Source organism: Letharia columbiana (genome assembly GCF_014066305.1).
Source record: "Letharia columbiana isolate WasteWater2 chromosome Unknown Sc0000012_s0, whole genome shotgun sequence".
In the NCBI taxonomy this organism is placed as follows: Eukaryota; Fungi; Ascomycota; class Lecanoromycetes; order Lecanorales; family Parmeliaceae; genus Letharia; species Letharia columbiana.
In genome coordinates, this window is record NW_023501050.1 from 182,693 (window position 1) to 203,289 (window position 20,597).

Here is a 20,597-nt window from a genome sequence, read left to right on the forward strand (position 1 = left end):
AAGATCATGTGAGGTTTGACTTGATGTAGGCCTTTTTCTTCGCCTCTAACAAAGTACTTTTGGGCGTTAAGTGGGATGTTGGGACTGAGGATTGGAGCTGGGGATACAAGGATGTGTTGGAGCATCAGAAGGTGGAGTTCCACGGGGAGGCGTTGAAAGGGAAAGGTCGTTGGAGCTTCGAAGTCCTGGATGGATACTCCAATGCTGAGACTGTCCATGGCTTCTAATGGTTCTGTTGAGCCTAAGGCCTTTGGATAGGAGAACTTAACCATCATAAAAGCATGGACAGCAAGAGACAGAAGAAAGGATGAAAAACGATTGATACTGCGCGAACGAAGAATGCTCTACTACAAGTAAGCGAAAAGAAGAACCATACGTCAAGAGGGAAGGTCAGTTGATATAACACCAGGCTTCCAACAATCAAAGTACCTTAAGCTGCGAGAGGTGATCCACATCATGTGACACATCATGAGGATCATCGGATTTGGGGGCTAAGAGCAAAGCCACTAGGCCAAAGCCGTCAACTTATCTCCGGCCTTGGGCGTTGTGTAACTACACATTCGCTCCTTCTACATTCGACATGGCTCCAATGCCAGAAAATACCGTCGATGGTATGGTCCGACCTATATGTCTCCAGATGACTAGGCTAAAAGCATGCTATAGACCGTCTCAGAGACGTGATCCAGAACCTCTTCGAGATCCAATCTGCCGTGCATGGCTACCTTGGTCCCGAAACCCAGCAGCAGCTAGTACGCAAAATGTATGCTCTTCCATCCCCTTTCCTCGACCTGGATATTTTTGCTAATTCACCCTTCCGGAAATCTACAGACACCAACTCACCACCTCTCTCTCGACCCTCTCGACCTCGTCCTCCTCCCTGCCTATTGGTCTCCCTCCGGAGATAATAGACTATATCGATCAAGGTCGCAACCCAGACATATACACGAGAGAGCTTGTCGAGGCGGTGCAGAGGAGTAATCAGTATCTGAAGGGGAAGAGTGAGGCGTTTGCGGGCTTCAGGGATATGCTGGCGGAGGAGATTGTCAAAGGGATTCCCGAGTGTAAGGAGGACGTTCAGAGGATATTGGAGGGAAACAATGCGGTAGTAGGGGAGGTGATGAGGCAAAATGGAGATGTTTGAAAGCTTGTGTCTGCTTGAAGGAAGACAGATATCGGTGTAAACCGCATCTTGACGGTCGAAGCCAAGCTCTCATGAGGCCGCGAATATGCTGCTCAAGCTTCAGCCTAGATGGATCAGCCAGGTTCAAAGCTCTGTCTTCGGATGAGTAGTTGAGAACTTCCGGCCGTCAGCCCTTGAAAAGTATGGTTTTGAGCGTTGCACGAGTTTCAACACATCAGAATCCAAATGGGACCGAGCAACGCATGCATGATCCAAGAGGGCTAGACCAGCGTATTGCCTTGAGATTTTGAAGGCGTGAATTTCGAAAGAGCAATTTCCGTATCTGAATGCAAAAGTGTTGAAGAAAATGGATCTATGGACTAGCAGCATTACTCTACAACAACACCGCAAACAATCACGCATCAACTCCCAACTACCAAGATGCCCACATATCGAAGCATCACCATCTCCCTCGTCTCACAGTTTGACATTCTCACGATTCCCGAATATGCACCGCCGACGACACCCACGGATCCCTTCTCCAATGCACCGACGCTCGTCAATCCAGATCACTCGCTAGTATCTGTGTACATCCCGACATACCCATCCTCGCAATTCTGGATCTCATACAGTATTTCGCCACCTTATCCACCAAAACTGCTCTACTATTTTAAGCTCTACCTCAACGGTAATTCCGTCGTGAGCTGGGGCTGTGGCGAGGACGATGCCTACCGAGGCAAGACCATGTTCGGTCTCTTTAAGCCGGGTCATAGCTCTGCCCTTGCTAGAGGTACTACTTTACAGCAACGAGTTCTCTGCTTTGGCCCGGACACTGCCGGTCTCGACAATGGTGCTCTGGACAACCTGAGCGATGTCATGGAAATCAAAGTGTTTCGATCGAAGGGTAGGAAGAGGGTTAAGCCAGGTTTCCAAACGATTCAGAGTGTCGGCATTTCCCCGAACATCGACAAGAAAAAGTCTCAGCAGCAAGCAGTAGGTGGCATCAAGTAAGTGGTTCGGTCATTTCCCACTGCGGCCAGCCAACTGACGTGGCTACCCATGCAACAGTCTCGTCAATGCAGGAACCCTCTTGGACAATCATCCTCAGCGTTACTACAAATATGCACTGCTCGATCCTCTCGACGCGCCCTTCGCTACTTTTCGATACTACTACCGCAGCTGGGGTAAGCTGACCTTCTTATTCATTCTCTTCACCGGCTGATATGCAGCAGACCAACTTGAAGCTCTGGGAGTCATATCGCCTCATCCTAGCGAATCTTCATCTATTACCAGCATTGACTCCTCGCCTGCCAGGTCGGAACAGAACCTCGCCACAACCGCAGAACGGCCACGGTCCCCACTAAATAGCAGCAACACGCCTGAATCTTACGTGCCTGTGTCAGCCTCATCAGACAATACTGCTACGAATGGTTCATCACACATGGCCGAAGAGCCCAAGGACAGCAGTACTACCGAAGCAGGAACAGCCACAAATCTGAAAAAGAACAGCAAAGCTACAGACGACGAAGTCGAGTCGCAGAGCACGACAAAGTCTCCTGAGGAATCTCCTCTAAAAATCCCTTTCTTCCTCCCACGCCCGCCAACCCCACCTCCCTCGTCCCCACCATCAAAGCTCGCACAATTACCCAACAGCGTCCCTCCCACAACCAGAGATTTCAACACGCTCGCCTCGAAGGAATCTTTCGCTTCTTTGATCCGCAAGCGTCTTCCTGATCCCGACCCATCCGCCTTCCAGCTGACCGACCCTAGCCCGACAGTGGAGCCGCCTAATCCAACGCTACCGAGTCCGGGTAAAGCATCCGGCCTAGGAAAGAGGAGTGGCACCGGCAGCATGGGCGTGTTGATGAGTGTAGTCAATAGTGCAAAAAACAGGCGGCGTCGAGAGGCTGCTGCCGATAGTGTCGCCGGCGAGGAAGAGCCCAGTGAAGGTGAGCGAACCGATGGAGAGACGGGGGAGAGTATCAGTACTGGTTCGGGGAGCGAAGGGAGTGGGAAGGCGAGGGGTACCTCTGCAGGGAAAAAAGAGAAGAAGAGGGTGAAAGAGCAGAAGAGGAGGGAAGAGGAGGAGGAGGAGATTGGGAAGCAGCCCGAAGAGAAAAAGAGGGGGGAGAGGAAAAGAAATCTGTGGGAGGAGTTGTGAGGGGGTTTGAAATGTTGCTGGTGTATGATTCTGAGGGTTTGCGACACAATGGAGGTAACGTAGATATGGGAGATTTCGTGATCGCTGGTATTGCATATGTGGGGGGAGAAGCGAGATGCCGTAAGGATGGTGCATTTGCTGTCAATAGTAAAGCCATGATTCGCTGCTGATGTTGCATTAACGACGAGTAAGACACCGATCAAATAACGTATTTGCCATCACGGAAGCCCTTCCTTCTCGCACTGCTTGTGTTGTGCAAAAGCCTGTGAGATACCGGCCAAGCGCCACATTCGTTGGTCAACGGCGCCATGTTTGTTTTGATACAAAGTTACACGTACAGACTTTTGAAAACCCTACATGTGTACCCTCCCCATCTTGTCCAATATTGTCGGACATTCGTACCGAAAATTCAGGCTAATGCAAAACATTTTGTACCCAGCTCCATTCATCATCCAATCTCTTCTTCTTTTTCTTCCTCCCAGTTATATCCAAACGACATTTACAATTCTCCAGCCCCCAAGTCCAAAACGACATTTTCGTTCCACAGGTCCGCACCCTTGAGCAGACTCTCATCCTCCAGAAAAGCCAACCCGTCCATGGCATTTCCACCACACGCTTTCCCCAGCGTCAAAAACGCAAAATGGCCCCCAGTCACTGGCCTCGCCATGAAGTGCGCACCCGGAAAGCCACCATCGCCCTCCGTCTCGTGAAGATCCGTAAACGGGCGATCGGTGCTGGTCTCGTTGAGCCACTTGGCTACACTCTCTAGGATCTCGGAACGGACAGATTTTGAGGTAACGGCCGCGGCGAAGAATTCCCAGTCGGTTTTCGTGTAGAGGTGACGACTGTCGAGGGGCAGGCCGTAGCGTTGGCGGACGGCGTGGTACCAGTCTGACTGGATTTTGTAGACGTGTTGAGGGACGAAGCCGGTGCTGTTTGAATTGTGTGTGTCGTGGCCAGGTTCTAAGGGCTTTTGGTGATCATGGTGCTCAACCGTGCTTACCGATGAAGAGAGCGATGTTCCCTCGAGGTGGAAGCAGAGTAGGGCGTCGGCATAGAGATTGTAGAGGGTCGTCCAGGAACCGTACCAGTCGTATGCGAGTTTGGCGTGGCTGCCGTCGCGGGAGATGCCGAATTCTTCCCACTTCGAGACGTAGGCTTCTGAGATGTTCTGGGGTTTTCGTTAATGACAATCGCCTAGAAGCAACATAGTTGTACGGACCTTGAAATTCTTTGCGTCCTCCTTGTTGTCGATTACGTTGGCAATGCCCTCCATAGCTTTGATGCCAATGATACCCTTGAGAGCTAGATTGGTCTGTAGCTGTAGAGGCCCCGCAAAGTCATCGGTAGAGACTATGAGTCGTTAGCAATAGATCCTCTGCCAGCAGCCAAATTGACTTGCGCTGATGATCTGGTTCCAAAGAGAACTCCACAAGGTAGCCGGTCCATTGTTTCCAAAGCCTATAACTCCTGGTGACCCATTTCTGCGCCTGCTTCAGTCCTTTCGTAGAACCGCCCCATGAATCGTCGAGTCCGAAGACGCCCTCTCGCTCCTCTAGATCATTCAACGAGAAAGCGCTGGTTGTGGGGTTAGCATCAAAGCTTTGACTTCCAAGGCTCGCCCAGTGCGAGCCAGCAGCAACATCTGTATCGTAAAATAGGCTGTTGACGATTGCTAAACCCATGATCAGAATATTTCCACATTCCTCCACCGGCATATACTCATCCCTTCCGTCGGGATGTCCCGTCATGTTTGGAAAGTGGGCTCCAAGATCGTGCAAAGCATATTTATTAGGATATTGGCCGCTAAGTGTGTGCTCGATAATGGGTTCAAGCAAGTATGCCAACCAGCGAGGGTTGGTGTACAGAAAGAATGGGAAAGCCGGGAAGATGACGTCGATTGTCTGAGAATTGCCATTGGAGGAAATCTCTTTGAGGAACAGGATTGGGTTGTCAGGAGTCCCAGCGAAGCTTGTTGCACCCATTACCTGCCGCGCGGTCAGGGCAACGATGTCAACGTAATCATCTGCTCCAGATACGTAGGCGTCTTTAGCAAGCTGCGTGGAGTAGTTGCTAGCAAGCGTCGCAGCATCGTGAAAGTCTAGGTAATGGAAAGCCAACAGAGACTCGACTGAAGAGAACCAAGAAGCCCAAAGCGGTCTCATAAAAGTCAGACCGCGCTCTGCGGCAAACTGGACGACTGGGTCCTGAATGTGTGCAATAGTGAACATGACGCTGTCGACACTGTGAGTGGACGATGCTGACGAAGAGTTCAGGCTGAAAGACTTGGCGAACGCAAAGACAGGCTCCTCTTCCATGATGCCGCGGAAGTCTTCGTCAATAGCGTTTTGAAGGGTACCAGTCCGCGCGAATCGCGGACGGATGAGGCCTGAGGTCCCAGACTCGTGACGGACATCCTGGCAGCGTCAGTCTGAGGACATCCGGTAAGGGGCTCTGGAAGGACCTACGGATGGAGCAGAGAAATGCAAGGTACCCCATTCGGCTTGGTCTCTAATTTCTGAAAACAACTGCTCTGTCTCTCTTCTGATTTTCCAGGTCTTCAACGCTTTGTCGCCTCCGAGTTGCTGCTGATCAAAGTCCCAGACAATTCGGCTTCCTCTGTCCCCGCTCGCCCACTGACCATTGATGTCGACGTAGATATCAACATTGAATCCACCCGAGACATATACTGTCATGTAGGAAGCTGGAATCGATTGGCGGAGGGTCGAAGTTGGGGTGATAGGCGAAAGAAAGGAGATGACGATCTCTAGAGGCTTGGTGGATTTGTGAGACCGAGGAGCGGGAATATGATATGTCAGATTAGTCGTCGAGGCGTCGAAGGTGGTGCCGAGGTAGCTGCAGAAGGAGACGTTGAATCTAAGATAGAGTTATAAGCAATTCTGTGCGTGACTCCACGGCGTTTGATCGTCTCACCCATTGTCCTTTCGAAGAAGTAGGGAATCGTGGGGTCTTCCCAAGAGAGGGTATACATCTCCACTGTCAGGAACAGCAGCCAGCACCCCAAATCCAATCTATGTAAACGCAGGCGTCAGCTTTATCGTTAAAGCGCTCCCGGGACTTCGGCATTCTATGGACGGCGCAAAATGATTGGCCCGGCTGAGCTAACGATACGTACCTCTTCTCCAGTCCAAAACATTGGCCATTTGTTCCATGGTGTTTCTCTCACGTCGCCCAGCCACGTACTCAAATACGGATTCCTGACAACCAACGGCACGACTGGTGGAGTGAGTTTGGAAGCTCCCACAGGGAGACTCAGCAGCGCCGAACCAGCGGCAATTGTGGTGAGAAGCCAATGCATTGAATGTTAATCGACGATATGACAAGATAACTCAGCAACGGTGTTAGATTCAGAGATTGTAGATCAAAAGCGCAGAATTAGTATGTAGAGGTGCTGTTTTGTCAGGACCATCCGGATCAGCGCTGCAAAATGCGGGGAAGCATGGCCAGCGGCATAAATTAGTGCATATTTAATGCAGGGGAATCTTCTCCGGCGCTTCTCCGGCCAACGACATGCCATTCCAAAACCCTGGAACTGTGGTATAAATAGATAAGGAGAGGGTATTCCCAAGGTCTCCCACTGGAATATCGATGGACATTGTATTCGCGGACAAAGTTATATTCTTTGCACAACCAGAGGATGTGACTCTAAAATTTAGTAGATTTTGTACGAAGACGAGCCCAGTGGAGCACCAAGCAGTCTGATTAATTTCTATTAGGTTTCTAAATATCCTGGGGATTTAGACCGTGACGAATGTCATTTGTTGCGATATCTTGCCTGGTTTCGCTGCCTTTTCTGCAAGTCTGAATAGCTCCATTGGCTGTACTTTGGCAAAGGAAACTTCATAACTGTCATTGGTATGAGATATAATCAGCGGAAACCGGTTTCATTTCGCAATATCTGGTGCCCTGTTTGTGACCTTAGACCCGCCCCGAAGGCAGACACCCAACAGAAACACACAGCGCAAGCATAAGACACTTTCAATCCTCTTCCTCTTCCTGTCCCTCACCGATCACAGACCCCGTCGGAGACATCATGACTGGGGATTCGAACCCCTCAAATTCCTGCTCGTCTTCTAGCCAAACGCCGCCGTCTTGATCCTCCATCTCCTCCTCTCCCAACCCCAAAGCACCAACCTCGTCCCGTAGCCCCTCAATATTGACACTCTGGTCGGCCGTAGCCCCCTGCTTCTTTCCCATCATCCTCCCCTTCCTCTTCTTCTTGCCAACCATTGTGGGCGCCGCCCACCAATCTTGCACTCTCTCCGGGTATCCTTGCTCACCCCTGGCCGCCTCCCGCTCCACCCCCAGCTGCGATAGTACCCACTTAGCATTGGCGGTGAGCACGGCGTCGGTAATACGGGGGTGCTGCAGCTGGTATTCGGTCTTTTCGAAGTGCTTTACGAGCTGCGAAGCCGCCTCTTTGGTTACGAAGCCGCTGTTTTCGCTGAGGACGCGGGCGCGAAGCCAGCGGCGGGACTGCTTGGCGTTATAGTTGAACGCCTGCAGGCGGAGGTTCGCAAGATGGCGCTCTAGTAGATGTGTATGTCAGTGGGTAGATTCCCGACGTTTGTGAACCCTTTGGGGGATATTGTACCACTGGTCTGACGCTGCCTACTCTTGCGAGCATGGCGGCGGTCACGCTTAATGGCGCGGGTGGTGGTGGTGACCTTGCCGTTTTTACGCATGATAGTCATGATTGTGGTAGAAACAGAGGTTGGTTTGATGCGTAACGAGGCAAGTGTGGGGATCGGAGGGGCAGGAATGTACGGTGTTGATGGATGGGAGACAGTAAAGCAAAACACGCGATGACATGGTTGCTACACAATCACGGATGTGCTTCGGACTACGAACATGAAATATTTCGCATCGGAAGAAAAAGTATATATTTAAAAATAGTGACTCTGTCTGCAGTTGTGGAAGAACGGCGAAATGGTGGTGTTAACCGAGTCGATCCCATCACCACATTCGTGGATGTATGGTAGTCAACGTTATCGTCCATAATTGATCCGGACCATGATTAAGTAAAACCTCCGGGTTTTCTGCAAGCTACCACCTCAGTTCGACCGACTGAGTTGGTAGTGTAGTCTTTTGCTATTTTGACTTACCGAATTTTTGTTTTTTTGTTCCCATGTACTCGATGATGAGAGTAATTAAATGTACTGGTAGGAGCGCAATATGATCTGTGAGGCGAAGGGGGCGTATCTGAGATGGGTGGCATTTATTTCCGTGTTGATCACCAACTATAGAATATATATTGTAATAGCGTAAACTATTGCATCCGAGGAAGAAAGGCGAAATGGCGTCCCTAGCCGAGTCGATCCCATCACCACTTGTGGATGTATGGTAGTCAACGCTAGCCCACGTAATTGATCCTGACCTTGTGAGATATTAGTAAAATCTTCGGATTTTCTGTAAGCCACCAACCTTCGGGTTTGGTGGTGGAGTCTTTTGCCATTTTGATCCTCTGATACCTCTACATCTTTTTGCCTTTTTTGCCTTCCTCTTGAGGGTGCTGTCGTCGCCGCTGGCAGCTGTCGATACTCTCCGCGCCCGTAATCTATTTTCGATACGAGCGAGGTCAGGAGTTCGAATCCGCCTTGCGGAGCGGCATCACAATCTTTTTGTTTCATTTCAAATCACTCATATCCCAATTCGAAACCGGTTCGCATTGCACAGGAAGGCGGCAGGAGCAAGAATCATCGTCATCTACAGCAATGCGAGTGGTCACTTGGGTTTTTCGTCTTTCTGCAGCATATCAAGCAAAGGCGCAAGTCAAGTGCAACGCGTAACGCAGAGAGCTAGCTTCAACAAGCTGTTGTTGTACAGGGACACAACCTAGCTCATATGATCATATAGCTTCCTTTCCAGCAGTGGCCCCACCTCTTTGCCTCACCCTCATCTATCTTCCGGCTCGTATGATCGATCGCGGGCGGATTTTCTCGAAGTTCAGAGGTCGTCATCACACTGTGTTGAAGCCAGAGTGAAGGGGTGAGGTCGGAGAAGATCCGCTGACTCATCCCGGTTCTAGTCTTGGAGTGGATAAGTGTGCATAGCCGGCCTTACTGTATCTTATTTGTGCATCTGCATGAAATTCGGTGCATAAATGCGACTATTTTGCTCCAAAGCACGATACAACCTGCTATGGAGTGGTCCTGCAGAGCTTGACTAGAATCATGATGTGCATTTAGTGCCACTAAGATTGAAAGTAACTTCCAGGCACACTCTCATAAATAACCAAGCCTTCTGCATTTCTTCGCCAGACTATGAAGCGTCCAGGTCATCATCAATAGCGCCTGCCTATCTGCTGCCCAGTTGAAATGATGCAGCTCTCAGGTTCCCATGCACCTAAAAGCCTCTCAACAAAACATTTGCTCTATAATGCCGATGGGGGAAAATTTTGGCAAAATCGAATGTGGCCATTTTTGATTCAATCCAATTCTCCTTCAACTCTTTGAAACCAAATCCTCTCGTCTCTATGTCTTCCAGGGAAGCATAGTCTACTCAGATCATTCACTTTCGGTTTTCCATAACACCTTGCACCAAATTCTGCCCATCCAATCCCAGACTATACGCTCGACAGGTCAATCAGCCCCCCAGCTTGCCCAATCCACCAAGAAACGAATCCATCACTGCGCAAACGACAATGGAATCAGGCTAGTAATTGCGTCAAGTGAGCAGGGAAAGACGTTATTGAAAAGGTAACACGAAGGCTGAAGCGACGACATTTAAGACATAACAAACCGAGCTCAGCAGTATGGAAAAGCAGCTAGAGGGGAGGCGCTAGGCGGTATGGATGGATGATCAATATGACCGTGCTGGGGGAGACGGACGCAAAGAGCTTCATCGCACAGGCGGTGAACCCCAAAAATATTTTCCAATGGATTCATGACCCTTTAAAACGCGGCAGCAGCGTTCACGATTCCTTTCTTTGCCTCTGTAGAAAGTCCTTCGGTGGGTAAGCTAGCTCGAAATCGTAGTCATGCTCGACTCACAGCACAAAGAGGGGCAGAGATTTGGTAAATGGCTTGAGAAGATTTTGCTTTTGATCTGCTTTGCTAAGCTATGCCACCGAGATATTCTACAGTCGACGTTGTTCGAGCTCAACGAAAATCATTTCAAGATGCATCCTGATCTGATGCCCCTACCTGTTGCGTACCTGATCCGTAAATCCCCTCTCTGGTGTTCCAGATCCTAGGAGAGATCGAGGCTCAGCTATGAGCCGCCCAAGCTTGGAAAAGCGTTTTCGTCTTTGACGTTGACAGAGCCACCATCACCTCTGCCCCGTCCGCCACGGAAACCACTGTCGGTTCTGGGTTTGAAACCGTCACCACGACCCCTGCCTCTGCCTCTGAAGTCTCCTCGATCACCACGGCCTCGTCCTCTGCCGCCGCGATCGCCTCCACCTCGACCAGTTTGAGGCTCGACGTACTTGATGTCGATATCAAGGACATTCTTCTCCTTGCGCTGACGTTCTCGCTTGGCCTTTTCGCTCTTGCCGGAGAAGAAGTCCTCCTGCTCATCTTTAGCGACCGGCTTCGCATTGTCGTACTTCTTGTCCTTGCTGCCCTCATTTGGCTTTCTAGCCTCCGGCACTCCACCGCCGAGCTTCAATTTCTTCTCCGCCTGCTCGGCGAGGTAGTCGGCGTAAGAGCGGCTGTTGTCTTCGGGCTCAGGCTCCGCGACTGGTTCGGCTGGAGCATTGGCGGGGGTAGTTCCCTCGGCCGGAGCAGTACCGTCAGCGTCTGCTGTGAGAGCTGCGTCAGTGGAGACCGCAGCGGCGCCAGAATTCCAGTCGTCTCCTGGGGCAGCGCTAGCATTCCACCCGCCAGCTGCACCTTCGTCCTTCTCTTCGGCTTTGGCAATGGCTTCACCTGCTTGTTCGTCTTTCCACTCGGATTCGCCGGTAGGTGCGCCCCATGATTGGTCGGCTTGCTTGACGTGGTCGCTGTAGAGTTAAGAGGTCAGTACAGACAAAACTCGTAGGGCGAATGAGGTGATGCATACTTGGGAACGCCACGAGTGTGGCGGTCATCACGGTTGCCGCGTCCACCTCTGCCAGCACGGCCCCCACGGCCACCGCGTCCATCGTAGCTGCCTCGATCACGGCCACCTTCGATGCGGTTTGCGTGGCGATCTTGACGGAGTCCATCGTCGGTGGGCTTGTCGCGATTGTTCGTCGAGCCGGCTTCACGGTCGCGAAAAACTGGGCTCAATGTCAGTACTGCGTGTAAAATAGCAATCGCCGTATAAAGGAAGCCCATTCGCCGTGCAGCTCCAATTTGTAGAAAGGAAATGACCTACCTCCATCGTTGCCAGAGAACCCCCCACGTCCACGGGCACGTCCTGCGCGTCCACCACGCTCGCCTCCAGCACCTCCTCCACGAGCCTCACTCGGGGCTGAAGCAGGTGCATCACGCTTGCCATGTCGTGCAACTGGCTTATCGGTCACCTTTGTAGGTGGTGCTGGCTCCTTGTCCGAATCCTGGTCACTGTCATTACCTGTGGTCGAAGATTAGCTAGAGTTTTGAGGAGAGCTATAGAACCGGGCGGACCGAGGAGCTCGTAAAGGTTCTGTAGATTTCGAATGTTAGCAATTGCCATGGCATAAAGCGCAAAGCTTATGAGAGACATATAGAGCTTCATAGTTGTAGGATTTGAGATCATTGCTCCGCACCTTGGATTTCACGTCACTCATGACGCCCGCCTACTGCCTTCCTCCGAAGGCCTCCTTTGCTATCGCACCAGTGTGATGTGGACGGTGTCAATTAAGAGCGACAGGATCCTAGCGCAGGATCTTGTCTCTCTATCTGAATCGCGTTGACGTTGTGTGATGCAACGTTGCTGCTGTCACTGTGACACTGTCAGGAGTCGAGTTGTGCGGGTTTTCTTAGCGAGGTTGGGATCTGCCGCCAAGACTAGCGCGTCTAACTCGAGATTCGACGAGTCGATGAGACAATTGTTTACATTGTACATTCAGATTGTTTGGGAAGAGGTCAGCTTGATCTTTCGGGTTTTTATGATGCTCTGACCATCAATGACAAGAAGCCAGAACTTCTGACGAGCAGTGTAGAGAAATTAGATACAAAGCAAGATGCTGAAGCTGCTTGCAGCTTTTGGTGGTATCAAATTGTTTACGCCTTTCGCTGATGCAGAAATCCTTCAAGAATGCATGCCAGGCGTTCACGCCTTGAACGAGCCCTGTTCCGATCACATTAGAACTTTTCCCATTCAACAAAAATCATCTTCACCCCAAGTCATCACCGTCTCATCGAACTCTCTTGAAAGGTAAATTGGGTGGGGAAATGCATGCTGGCGGAGAGGCCAAACGGATCGGCGTCTAACATAGGATCGTAAGGATCGAAGCCAGGCTGCATCCCTGGATACGCTGGATTGTTCGGATCCATGGCTTGTGAGGCCGACGGTGGGTGCATTGGTTGCATAGGCTGCATTTGCTGCATGGGTTGCATCTGCTGCATTGGTGGCTGACCCTGCATACCCATAGGTATTTGCTGGTGCGGGGAAAGAGGCTGGTGATGGAAATTTTGCGGATAGGGGCCGGGACCCACGTCGCGATCGCTGGGGTTTTCGTCGTCGAGCATATCGACATGCGCATCGTACTCCTGTTCTGTACTCACGGAATCAATCTAGGACGAACATAGCTCTATTTATATTACGGAAAGGAGGGGGCGGGACAGCTTGCCGAGTTGCTCTATATGAGCTTGGAATGGAGATGGATAGAAGCTTGTTTGCGTCCCAGCTGTACTACCCATCTCACTGCTACGACTTGTATCTGCCGTGCTTGGCGTCGTACCTTGCATCGATGATCGACTTGTTGGTATGCTTAGCCTTGACGGCTGTTGCTGAGGGTATGCTTGAGACTCAGGCGGCGGCGGCGGCTGTTGTGGTTGCTGAGCTTTCATATCGACGCTAGGTGAGATCATCCCACCTTTCGCTATGCCAATCGGAGATTTTGTCGTGACTGCTGATACAATCTGCGAATGCTGCGATGGCTGAAGCCGAGGAGACAGGACCGAAGAAGATTTGGAAGAGTGGGGCCTTAATGCTCGAGACGAAGATCCAGATGTTGAGCGTCGGACCTGCCCTAGCCGATTCAGAAGAGCTCGCTGAACCGGAGTCGGCTGCGGGCCCCCCAATGGCTGAGTTGGAAGTTGCACAACCGTGGCGCCTTCAGCTTTAGACTTCAGCTCAGCCTGCACATCGATTTCTGTGGCTTCGTCAGCAACGTAGAGGCGCAAGTATCGATTAACAACATGGCCTACTTTTCTCAAGCAGTATGCGTTCGAGGAGGGAATTCTTGTATCGAAGCATCAAGCACTCGTCCGCTGCTGCTCTATGATTTTGTTGTAGACTTTGAAGGGCTTCCTCATGCTGTTTGATCGTCGTCTCCAATTGCTTGATGTATTCTGTTCGGCGTTCCCTAAAAGCTGCCTGAGCTTGGCGATTTCGTTGCTTTCGTTCTTCCGATGTCGCGTAAATCTAAGATGGCATTAGGGGAAATGTAGATTCGGACAATATATGCAAGCAGGCCATACCGGCTTGCGCCCTCCCTTCCGCTTCTGCACCTGTGCAGGTTCTTGAGTCAAACTCTGCTCCTCGGGATCGGGAGAGGATTCCGAGAAGGATTCCTCCTCAAAGTGTTCGATCTTAGGAGCGGCGGGGACATCCTCGATAGTTGACATTCCCACCAAGACAGATATGGGGACGTTGTTCAAATTAGCGAATATTGAAACTAAGGTCTCGTCAACCCGCTTGTTCAGGTATGGTTCCCGATCATAGCCTGGGTCAAGGCACGGGTGTGCAGCGCTACTGGCAAGCGAATGTGAGATGTTGTTGAGCCTCAACGCAGGCGTAGAATGTACCAGTCAGTGGGGGAGCAAAGTGTTGAGTAAGAGAAAGGTAATGGAAATAAGAATTGTGATGCAGGAGAGAGAAAAAAAGGGTGCTGCGTCTAGCAGGAAATAGGGTAAGTTACGGAAGACGGCAGACATATGTACTCTACTGTACGGAGCTCGTGGTGGATTGTGGGGTTAGCTCTTTTGGCAACGACTCGATGTTCTAGACATGTCAGGGGCCCAAGCAGAGATTTTCATTTCACATCGTGTGGCCCGCTCGCGTGGTCCGTGTGGAGGTGGCTCCGGGAGCATGGAAGTGGGCCAAGAAGGCCGACGAGTACGACTGTATGGACTGGCTTTTTGTTTTTATTCTCCACGGATTGATTTGTCGGGAAGGGACTAAAGGGCAGAGTGGTTTTTCGGGGGTGAGAAGAAGTAGCTGCTTTGGAGCCAGTCAGACTCACTTTAAGGTTGGGCGAGCTACGCGATTGGTGTATCTGGTAGCTTGCGGACATGGGAGCAGGATCGAATACCCTCATAGGGTTTAGCGGAAAATCATCTTATGTCATTTCTAGGCGGGTCCCGAACGATTGACCTTTGGACGGGTTGGAGGCTTCGTCTTGGCAGAGACCCTGGAACAAGCATTTCCGAGGATGCGGCTGCTGGGATTCTGCAACATCTCCCATCGATAATCGCTCAGATTTGATCGCTACACTCACATGAGGGTTCAGGCTAGATTATGGGGTTTTTACCTATGGATGGGATGACAAGGGATGACAAGGAATGACAAGGCTATTGTTCCCATACATGATACATGATACCATATTTGGCGTCTTCTAATAGACTTCTAAAGCATGTGCTAGTAAACAGGTGAAAGGGAATGAATGATACACGTGGTGATCTGCACACCATCAGAGAACCTAGGGGGGGTATGCCGTAATGAGCTTGCGATATGATTGGCCCCAAGCGAGGAATGAGTGTAGGGCTGGCCATAGGGTACCCCGCTAGGAGTCTGAATACTGAGACTACAGAGAACCCTGTCTGTCAACCCTTGAGACCTTTATTCCAACCACCTTCCAACCCTACCTCAAGCCACCTTATTCTCCCTTGTATAATGGCTTCCATTGTCCTGGAACACTTGCCCTGGAACAGAACTGATGGAACAGAACTTATAGTATTAAGACCTATAGTCTACCTTCAGAACGGCCGCCTTTATCCAACCCCAGCGATTCCTCCATTGGAAGGCAGAACCGGGCCACACCTACCATATCAGAGCTACCCCTTGCACCCTGCAGCTGTCAGACTACCATCCAGGAAGGGACCATGCCCGCAATACGCAGGAACAATAATCTTGATTTGCTTGGGAACGTATGATCTGCCCAATGCATGTCAGAGTAGCACTAGGGTAGCTTGATGCGACTACGGAGATTATTCTCTCATCAGCAATAATGCCCGGAGAATGTCTGAGCCATTTATCAAGCATACCAGAAAGAGGCTCCTCCAAGAGTATCTCTCAAGGAAACTCCGCCGTTTCCATGCGATTAGCAGCTTCGCATGCGCCTCCACCCCTGCCATCGCACGGCATGTCTAACAATGGCACAACGGTTCCTGCCAGGGGCAGATCGACATCTCCAATCCGCCGACCTAACGTTTTAACCCTGCGACGAGCTCCGTCACGGACATTTGCTCCATTGCTCATGCCGACTGACCTGCTTGATACCCCAAGACTGACTCACCCTCGTCTCAACCTTGCCATCCACCTGTCAGCTCCGATTTTCATGGGTGGAGCGACGGTGGAAGGCGAAATCCACGTGGGAATTGATGGAGGGCCATTTCAGACACGTCGCAAGTCTACAGCGGGTCTGGCGCTGAGTAAGATTTCCGCCACTCTCGTTGGGGTAGAAAGATGCAAAGGCAGACAGGACATGTTTCGAGCCTTGTCAAGCGACCTGATCGATGCAGCACATCCACCTCCAGCTTCAATGGCTCCAGATCCTGGACCTGACACTACCTGGGACGTCCAACCTTCAAGCTCTACGTTGCCCTTTCGACTGGACCTGCCCGTGGTCATGGGTCCTCCACCGTACAAGTCGAAGAAGGCGGCCATAAGCTATTGGCTCTGTACGTTGGCAGAGTTTGAAATTTATGGGAAGAAACACTTTGTTCGACAATCCCGCGAGGTCACGGTCTTGACAGTTCATGATCGTAGGTCTTTGACCTTTCATGATCTGAATATCCTGTGACTAACGCAGGCTGCAGCCGAAAAGGCTCTCGTCAATCTCTCAAGCCCACTCTTAGCGGTGGATGAAATGCCCATGTCAAAGCGATCCAATACACGGACAGTGAAATTGACGGCAGGCCTTCATCGTCAGACTTGGATCAGTGGCTACCCCATCTTCGTTGATATGCACATTGACAACAAGAGCAGCAAGGACGTCAGGAAAGTTGAGCTGCAGCTCGAGAAAACTACACTGTTCCACAACTATCCTGCGCCTTCTACGAACGCCGTATCGGCCGATGTGCTCCGCTTGCCAGATCATCGACAAACCGAGATAGTTGTGAGGAAAGATTTGGCTGATGGGTTCCAAGGAGTGGTTTCATTGTCGCAGGACTTCAGGACCTGTCAATTGGAGTTGCCCACCGGTTTGGTATCCATCGAAACAGGTGTGTACTTCCAGCTCAGGTTTTCGCCAATGCAAAAGCTTTCGTCTGCGCAATACTCTTTCCGAGCTCGAAACTCCTGAGAATATACCATTCTAGGCAATATCCACGGGCCCGTAATAGAGAGGCTGATAGTACTGCCTAGGGCGATTCTTCGGCATCCGCTACTTCTTGAACGTTCAAATCACTTGCTCTTTCAAGTATGTATACCCACTAAGCTCCCCATCTGTTCCTGGCTTACCTTTCTACCTCCAGCAAGCATTTGAAAGTTCAGCTGCCGATCACCATCATCCATCCAGTAAGCCCCAATTCCCTCCTACCCTCGAAAGATACTTGCCACACTCCAAGCATTCCATCTAGAAGCTGACCATCGTCCCAGAACTCTATTGACATTCCTCCCAACGCCCTTGCCCAAGTGGCGGCTTCCATCGAGCACAAGCACCGAAATCACTCCTCTACAAGCGGTGCCGGCTCACCTTACCGCTACCGCGCTGGCCAAGCGTTCACAGCTGCCCGAAGACAGTCATACCTTCAACTGCGCAAGGACACTTTAGGGTCTACGGAGATGGAGGAGCTTACACGTACTCTGGAAGGCAGCCCAAGGAGGATGGCCTTGAGGCTTGGAGAGAGTCCAAGAAAGACGAAGGTTGCACGACGCCAATCAGCCAACGTATTAGGCAGCAGCAGCCGAAGCAGTCATCAACATTTGTTACCGCGCTCGTCATTCGACACTACGACGAATACCAAATACAGCATGCCACGTTCGAGTTACGAAACAGTAAGGCCACTGGAGCAGCGTGGGTCTCCTCAACGCAGAGTGTCGCGAGGACCACGCTCGAGCCTCGAGAGGAAGGTGCTGAAAGGTCTGCGCGGGAGTTTCGAGACCTCAGGACCGAGGCTGCAAAGGAGCACATCTGGGTTGGCTTTCGATGACAGTGATAAAGAAAACTACGCACCGAAGTGAGGTGTCTTATTTGGCAGGATTGAAGCAAGGATAGATCGATTGGGAAGCCGGTCATGATGTTATGAGACATGATGTACGAAAGCATGGGATTACGAGGATATGATTACGACGGCAGTAGGACAGCAGCCATACCAGAGCAGATGATACTCATCAATCGATAACAGTCTTACGGGCAAAGCCTAAACAACTAGCCTCATTCATCCATGATCAAGGCCTCAATGCTTGACTTCGCAACGACGGTGAGCGAAACAAAGCACCTGCTATCCAACCCGGCCGCCGAAACGCGTCGCTTCTCCCAACCACACCTCCAGACCCACCACCTCCCCTCCCTCCATCCCCTCTATACCCCCCGCCCCTTCTATTCCCCGGCAACTTCTCCATCCACTTCGGCACCGGCCTCCCCTTCACCCCCTCCCCTCCCCTCCCATCGCAAGCCCCATCACTCCCCCCCTCGCCCCTCGACCCCCCACCCCTCTCCCGCCCCCCCACCTCCCCCGCGCACGCCCCACACGCCGGCATCCCGTCCAGCGTGACGGCGCGATCCTCGTACGGCGGCGGCGCGAGCGGCCGCCGGCACCGCAGGCAGCGCACGCAGCCCCAGTGCCACCAGGCCCAGCCGCAGCCCACGCGCTCCTCGGCCCGGGCGACGGGCTCGCCGCAGCCCCAGCACAGCCGCAGCCCGTGCAGGGTCCCGAAGCAGGCGTTGCAGAAGTGGGGGAGGGGGGGGGGGGGGGGGACGCGGCGGGTTTGGGGAGGTGGGACGCGGCGGGTTTGAGGAGTGGTGCTGGTGGAGGAGGGAGAGGATCGTGTAGGTGATGGCGGGGGCGGTGGGGGGGAAGGCGTGGTTGTTGTGGGGGGAGAGGGGGGTGGGGCAGAGGGCGCAGGTGGGTGGGTGGGTTGGAGGTGTGGGTGGTGGGTCTGGAGTGGTTGCGCGGCGGGTGCGGTGGATAGGGTTGATGGTGGTTGTGCGGTTGAGGGTGGTTGTGCGGTTGAGGGTTGGCGTTGTGAGGGTGGGTTTCGTGAGGGGTTGCGGGGGGGGAGGGGTGGTGGTTGGGGTTCGTTTGGTGATGCGAAGCGGGCGGGGGATCAGGTGGAGTTCTGGTGTTATTGTGGCGGTGGGTTGGAGCGAGGGGGCGGAGCGTCTGTCGGAGATGGAGGGGAGGAGGGCCATGGGGTGGTTTTCTAGGGCAGTGGCGTTGGTGTCGGGTTTGAGCGGTGGGAGCTGAGAGGGGGGCGGTAGTGATGTATTCGCGATTCGGGTTCGATGCTGTGGGAATGATTGTAGGGTGTAGATAAAGATGTTGTGAGGTGGACAGGGAGAAGATCTAGGAGGGTAGGAGAGGAAGGGAGGGTGTCGGAAGCAATCGCAGGTTGTACGGAGAAGGAAGGACCGGACTTTGCAACCGTCTTTAAAAGTGCGATTGAGGTAACATGTCCCAGATGCGGTTATATACAGACTGATATTAAGCTCTTCTGAGCGGAGAACATTCGATGGATCCTCCCCGAAATGTAAAAATCAAATCAAAATTCATTATAGCAGGCAAGCATATGCAATTGCCAGCTCGCCCTCGACCGTCGACACGCCAGTGTCTTCGCTCCACTCTTTCTGGGCCATTTAATAGCCCCAGTAGCCCTTGACGAGGTATGTGCCGTACGCGGCCATTCCGGCAATGAATCCTTGAGTTCCGAAGTATCCGGCCCTATTCCCAGCGTTAGCTACGACCTTCGCTGCTTCAAATGTGCACCAGATCACTCACGGTCTGCCCCACCCCACCGTATCCTTCCCTTTCAAGCCCAACTCCACGTGGAGAACTCTGAGCACGAACAGGGTCGCCATCGCGTAATTCAGGACCTTCCGATTCGCACCGTTCAACTCGGCGATCGCTACCAAGGTGAAGCAAAGGGGCACGTTCTCGATGAAATTGTCGTGAGCGCGAGAGTCGAGGAAAAGGGGGTCAGGCTTGTCATTCGAGGTGGATTCCGCGGCGTCGACAAAACGGTCGCCCATATACTTTTCTGACTTGACTCGACGATAGACAATGCGGTTGGATAAGTAGACGAGGTAGGCTGCGAATGGAAGAGTCCAGGTGCCTGTAATGGCTGTACAGATGGATTGTCAGTATGGTGCGGAAGGTTGCGACCGGACCAGAGGAAGGGACTAACGAAGCATTTTAGGGACCGGAACCCCGATTCCGAGTGTGGAGCTCATGATGTGGGTGCTCGTTGATGGAGAATGGAATGAATGCTTCCGGGTGATCTTGCTTGAGGTTGGTTGTTGTTATTGTAGATAGCCTTGCTTAAGATGATGGAGAAAGGAAGGCTGAATTGCTGGTGCGGGATAAAAGAAGTGAAGTCAGCGAAGTCTTGTTGACCACACAAAAGGCTCAAGCTCAACGTCATGGACAAACATACAGCCAATCGGAATATCTTCGGAATTACATCAGAGATAGAAGGAGAGATTGCCATTCACACTCCAAATCAGAACACATTTGTCGATAGCATCAAAAGATGGAGACCGGGATCTTTGAAAAGGCAGAGCAGAAATAGCCATGGCCGTGAAAGATAGAAAGACATCAAGAGGACCAAGAGCCTCAGCATGTGTGATCAATGCCAGAGCATATGATTTGTTGCTTCCGGCAGAGAGGCCAAAGCCACGCTCTTTCAACAAGGCATTAGAGACTCTGAAGGAAGAATGAATTTTGATTGGGGACGTGAGACCCTTTTATAAAGCAGGTGAGACGAGCTATTGACATGGCGTTAAGGACACGCGTAATGGAGACGGCAAGATGCATAGACGCTCAGAAATCCACAAAGAAG

The 20,597-nt window shown here is 51.8% G+C and overlaps 10 protein-coding genes across 10 annotated transcripts; 3 read left to right on the forward strand and 7 right to left on the reverse strand.

Annotated features, from left to right (window-relative positions):
• Positions 1–580: 580 nt before the first annotated feature.
• HO173_004594 (uncharacterized protein) lies at positions 581–1,141 on the forward strand (the record flags this gene model as incomplete). The annotated part of the gene is made up of 3 exons (XM_037306516.1): positions 581–611; positions 664–760; positions 829–1,141. The coding sequence occupies 3 exons, from the start codon at positions 581–583 to the stop codon at positions 1,139–1,141; spliced, it is 441 nt and encodes a 146-aa protein (XP_037166454.1).
• A 420-nt stretch (positions 1,142–1,561) lies between these two features.
• Positions 1,562–3,281, forward strand: HO173_004595 (uncharacterized protein; the record flags this gene model as incomplete). The annotated part of the gene is made up of 3 exons (XM_037306517.1): positions 1,562–2,127; positions 2,189–2,304; positions 2,353–3,281. The coding sequence occupies 3 exons, from the start codon at positions 1,562–1,564 to the stop codon at positions 3,279–3,281; spliced, it is 1,611 nt and encodes a 536-aa protein (XP_037166455.1).
• Positions 3,282–3,780: 499 nt separating this feature from the next.
• HO173_004596 (uncharacterized protein) lies at positions 3,781–6,600 on the reverse strand (the record flags this gene model as incomplete). Its single annotated transcript, XM_037306518.1, has 6 exons — positions 3,781–4,452; positions 4,504–4,634; positions 4,684–5,698; positions 5,750–6,158; positions 6,216–6,313; positions 6,418–6,600. The coding sequence occupies 6 exons, from the start codon at positions 6,598–6,600 to the stop codon at positions 3,781–3,783; spliced, it is 2,508 nt and encodes an 835-aa protein (XP_037166456.1).
• Positions 6,601–7,280: 680 nt separating this feature from the next.
• On the reverse strand, positions 7,281–7,996 carry HO173_004597 (uncharacterized protein; the record flags this gene model as incomplete). Its single annotated transcript, XM_037306519.1, has 2 exons — positions 7,281–7,831; positions 7,897–7,996. 2 exons carry the CDS (start codon positions 7,994–7,996, stop codon positions 7,281–7,283), a joined length of 651 nt encoding a protein of 216 aa, XP_037166457.1.
• A 2,518-nt stretch (positions 7,997–10,514) lies between these two features.
• HO173_004598 (uncharacterized protein) lies at positions 10,515–11,997 on the reverse strand (the record flags this gene model as incomplete). The annotated part of the gene is made up of 5 exons (XM_037306520.1): positions 10,515–11,247; positions 11,307–11,505; positions 11,604–11,801; positions 11,855–11,873; positions 11,977–11,997. The coding sequence occupies 5 exons, from the start codon at positions 11,995–11,997 to the stop codon at positions 10,515–10,517; spliced, it is 1,170 nt and encodes a 389-aa protein (XP_037166458.1).
• Positions 11,998–12,559: 562 nt separating this feature from the next.
• Positions 12,560–12,901, reverse strand: HO173_004599 (uncharacterized protein; the record flags this gene model as incomplete). Its single annotated transcript, XM_037306521.1, has 1 exon — positions 12,560–12,901. One exon carries the CDS (start codon positions 12,899–12,901, stop codon positions 12,560–12,562), a length of 342 nt encoding a protein of 113 aa, XP_037166459.1.
• A 66-nt stretch (positions 12,902–12,967) lies between these two features.
• HO173_004600 (uncharacterized protein) lies at positions 12,968–14,002 on the reverse strand (the record flags this gene model as incomplete). The annotated part of the gene is made up of 3 exons (XM_037306522.1): positions 12,968–13,527; positions 13,583–13,799; positions 13,856–14,002. The coding sequence occupies 3 exons, from the start codon at positions 14,000–14,002 to the stop codon at positions 12,968–12,970; spliced, it is 924 nt and encodes a 307-aa protein (XP_037166460.1).
• Positions 14,003–15,603: 1,601 nt separating this feature from the next.
• On the forward strand, positions 15,604–17,780 carry HO173_004601 (uncharacterized protein; the record flags this gene model as incomplete). The annotated part of the gene is made up of 5 exons (XM_037306523.1): positions 15,604–16,360; positions 16,415–16,819; positions 16,962–17,016; positions 17,072–17,114; positions 17,196–17,780. The coding sequence occupies 5 exons, from the start codon at positions 15,604–15,606 to the stop codon at positions 17,778–17,780; spliced, it is 1,845 nt and encodes a 614-aa protein (XP_037166461.1).
• Positions 17,781–18,219: 439 nt separating this feature from the next.
• HO173_004602 (uncharacterized protein) lies at positions 18,220–18,951 on the reverse strand (the record flags this gene model as incomplete). The annotated part of the gene is made up of 1 exon (XM_037306524.1): positions 18,220–18,951. One exon carries the CDS (start codon positions 18,949–18,951, stop codon positions 18,220–18,222), a length of 732 nt encoding a protein of 243 aa, XP_037166462.1.
• A 444-nt stretch (positions 18,952–19,395) lies between these two features.
• On the reverse strand, positions 19,396–19,989 carry HO173_004603 (uncharacterized protein; the record flags this gene model as incomplete). Its single annotated transcript, XM_037306525.1, has 3 exons — positions 19,396–19,480; positions 19,538–19,880; positions 19,944–19,989. 3 exons carry the CDS (start codon positions 19,987–19,989, stop codon positions 19,396–19,398), a joined length of 474 nt encoding a protein of 157 aa, XP_037166463.1.
• Between the last annotated feature and the right edge of the window lie 608 nt (positions 19,990–20,597).